Source organism: Pistacia vera, unplaced genomic scaffold, assembly GCF_008641045.1.
Source record: "Pistacia vera cultivar Batoury unplaced genomic scaffold, PisVer_v2 Contig249, whole genome shotgun sequence".
Lineage (NCBI taxonomy): Eukaryota > Viridiplantae > Streptophyta > Magnoliopsida > Sapindales > Anacardiaceae > Pistacia > Pistacia vera.
In genome coordinates this window covers 47,225-50,109 of record NW_022196056.1, presented here as the reverse complement: position 1 = coordinate 50,109, position 2,885 = coordinate 47,225, and the positions used below count along the sequence as shown (strand labels likewise).

Below are 2,885 nucleotides of genomic sequence, written 5' to 3'. Positions count from 1 at the left end.
TTTGCATATATATATTTCCATGTTTGCATATACTCAAAGTAGCTCTCACCCATTTCATTTCAGCTAATGAAATATCATCACTGTTAGAAATTAGTGTTACAGAACAAAGCTATCAGCTTTGTGTTAGGTGACTAGCAACGAGAGAAGATTAAAAAGATAAATGACACAACTGTTACATCTAAACAAATTAATTCTAGACCTAGCATCTTAGCACTAGATAGAAGCTTATATAAAAGAGTTGAAGAGTAGAAGAACCATGAGTATCTCAACTGTTAAAATCCAGCCAAACTCATTAAGACCAGACGTTGAGAATCCCAAAGAGACCATGACATGAGATTTTTTGTTCTCATCACCAGTAACCAACCTGGATTTTGAATTGGGTTCAAGCAATGTGACCTCTTGTTTGCATGGTTTAACTCCATATGGCATATGACCTGTTGAGATTACATAAAATGGGTAACAAAGGTTAGGGTTGTTCCAGGCCCCAAAGCGCCTCCCCATTTTTCCATAAAACCATTCAGAGAATTGAAGCTCTCCTGTCAGATTGTTTCCATTTAGGTACAATGCACCAACACAGGGCATAGTTGCTAGCTTCGGTGGAAGATTGCCTGTGAGCTTGTTGTTACTAAGACCCAAAAATCTCACCCTCTTCAACTCAGCCATGGACTCAGGAATTTCACCAACTAATCCAATGCTTGAGAGGTCCAAAATCACCAAGTTTTTCAGGTTCTGCCACTCTATGCTCTTGAGGTCTCCACCTATTGGGTTGTTGGACAAGACCATCTCTTCTAAAGAATACAACTCTTGAAGTGACTGAGTCAATCCACCTGAAAACTTATTCTTTCTAAGGTCCAAAAGGGTCACATTCTTTAGATAACCAATCTCTTTTGGGACCTTTCCTTCCAATTGATTGTTGCTCAGATCAAGCTTCAAGAGCGACCTCATAGCTCCAATAGTCAAGGGCATAGCCCCAGACAGTGAATTCCTACTTAAATCCAGAATTAGTAGTTCACTTAACCCACCAAAAATCTCAGGAATATGACCATTGAGCCAATTTCCAGACATGACTAGCCTCTTCAAGTTGATTAAGTTGCCAATATTTGTTGGTATCTCTCCTGTCAATCCATTTTCTATTAGTACTAAAGATTGGAGCTTCACTAGGCAACCAAAACTTGTAGGAATTTTTCCGACCAGACCGGAGTTTGATCGAAACTCTAATGATTCTAGGCTGCCAGCAAGCATTTCCCAGCCGTTACTAGGGATGGTGACCGGATGTTGGCGAGATGATGTGAAGCAGTTGAAGAAGGAGAGTGATTTTAGGTGCTTAAGTTCAAACAGTTGTGCTCTGAATTCCACATTTGTGACACAGTTAATGGAGTTGTCATGAATGGATCCGATGCTTAAGGAAGTGACATACCAAAGGCCGTCATAGACATCACAAGAGACACCCTGCGTATAGAATAATGCAAAACCAAAGTAAGAAATCTCACATTGTGACCTTTCAGTACAAAATGAGTATGGTTAAATCCAGTCTACATTCGAAATATGTTATCTGGTCATGAACATTCAATTTCAGCAAGTGAAATGAATGAAACAACTTGTGTTTTACAGTTGGGAATTAAATGGTATTGTTGTCCAAAAGAGGGGTTCTAAGAAATGGCATTCTATGAAAGATATTTCACTAAAAAATCTGCCAGTTTCCAGTTTTGGAACATAATGAGCAGTACTTATTACTAAACATACTGGCTATGACATCACCTCATTATGCAAAATCCAGAAAAAAAAAATATGTAATTCTATTCACATAGTATTCTTGATGAAAGTTCAAACCGCCAGATGGAAAATTATAAAGCAGCATAATTCATGAACAAACTAGCAAATATTGTTCTTTAAACACCAAATCTTATGAAGTGTAGGCTTGTAAAACAGAAAATAATATATTATATTTAGCGAGGAGAAGTTTCAAAGTGTCATTCAGGTTATAACTATTTTAAGGGTATCGCATCACTTAAAATACTTTCTTAAATGACAAATACTTGAAATGAAGCTCATCTTTGGACTTTGGCACAAATAGAGAGGGTCGAATGGAGATTCAGCAATGCAACAGTAGAGTTTATGGAGGTTGACAGTACAGTAGTACCTCTATAGGAGTCCAGCCACAAGGATCCGGAAAGAGATCTGACCCATTCCACCAATTCCCCATAAAGCCTTGTATGGCACTGTAAAGTGCTTCTTGCTCTGCTTTCTCCATTGGAGCCACACCAATGTCTCCTTCTCCGTAGCACCATGATACACCCAAACTAAACACTAAAAACACAACCAAAATGAACCGATCCATGCCCATGCAACACTTCATTGGTATTTACAGAAATCTATAGCTCTTAACTGTCAAGAAGAAGCAACAAAAACTAAGACAAATTAAGTAGAAACAGAGCAAAAACAGAGTCAAGAAACTTGGCTCCAACCACCCAGTTAAACATTGTGGTCAATGAACAAAACGGGTCTCTTTCAGTTTTTGACAAGATGGAAGCCTTTTTGTATCAAATATCAATGTGAGGTCAAGAAAAAACCAAAAAGAAAAAGGAAACCGGCAGTGAAGAGTCAAGACCATCAACATAGGTGCAAAATCATTTTGAAAACCATTGATATTAAAGTTATAGAAAATTAATGACAAAGAAAGATGAAGAAGAAAGAGTCAATAGTAACTACACTGAACAGGAAAGAAAACTAAAGAGAATAGAAAAGCAAAGGAAAGAACTTGACATCTTAAAGTTGGTCATGTTTATGGAAAAGCTAAGGAAGTATATAGAGAGCAGAGAACAGAACACAAGAGCTATGCACAGTTCTTAAAAGTAATAATAGAAATGACAATAATAAGAAGAGAA

General features: G+C 37.5%; 1 protein-coding gene across 1 annotated transcript; it reads right to left on the bottom strand.

Annotated features, from left to right (window-relative positions):
- Positions 1-2,434, bottom strand: LOC116132167 (piriformospora indica-insensitive protein 2-like). The gene is made up of 2 exons (XM_031417826.1): positions 2,141-2,434; positions 1-1,449 (listed from the first exon to the last, which is right to left on the bottom strand). The coding sequence occupies exons 1-2, from the start codon at positions 2,354-2,356 to the stop codon at positions 226-228; spliced, it is 1,440 nt and encodes a 479-aa protein (XP_031273686.1). The 5' UTR covers positions 2,357-2,434; the 3' UTR covers positions 1-225.
- Between the last annotated feature and the right edge of the window lie 451 nt (positions 2,435-2,885).

What these genes read in the sequence shown, in the direction of transcription:
- LOC116132167 (XM_031417826.1), bottom strand. Translation starts at nt 2,356, where the DNA reads ATGAAGTGTTGCATGGGCATGGATCGGTTCATTTTGGTTGTGTTTTTA. An exon ending in GTGGCTGGACTCCTATAGAG is followed by an intron (nt 1,450 to 2,140) that starts GTACTACTGTAC and finishes TTCTATACGCAG; the next exon opens with GGTGTCTCTTGTGATGTCTA.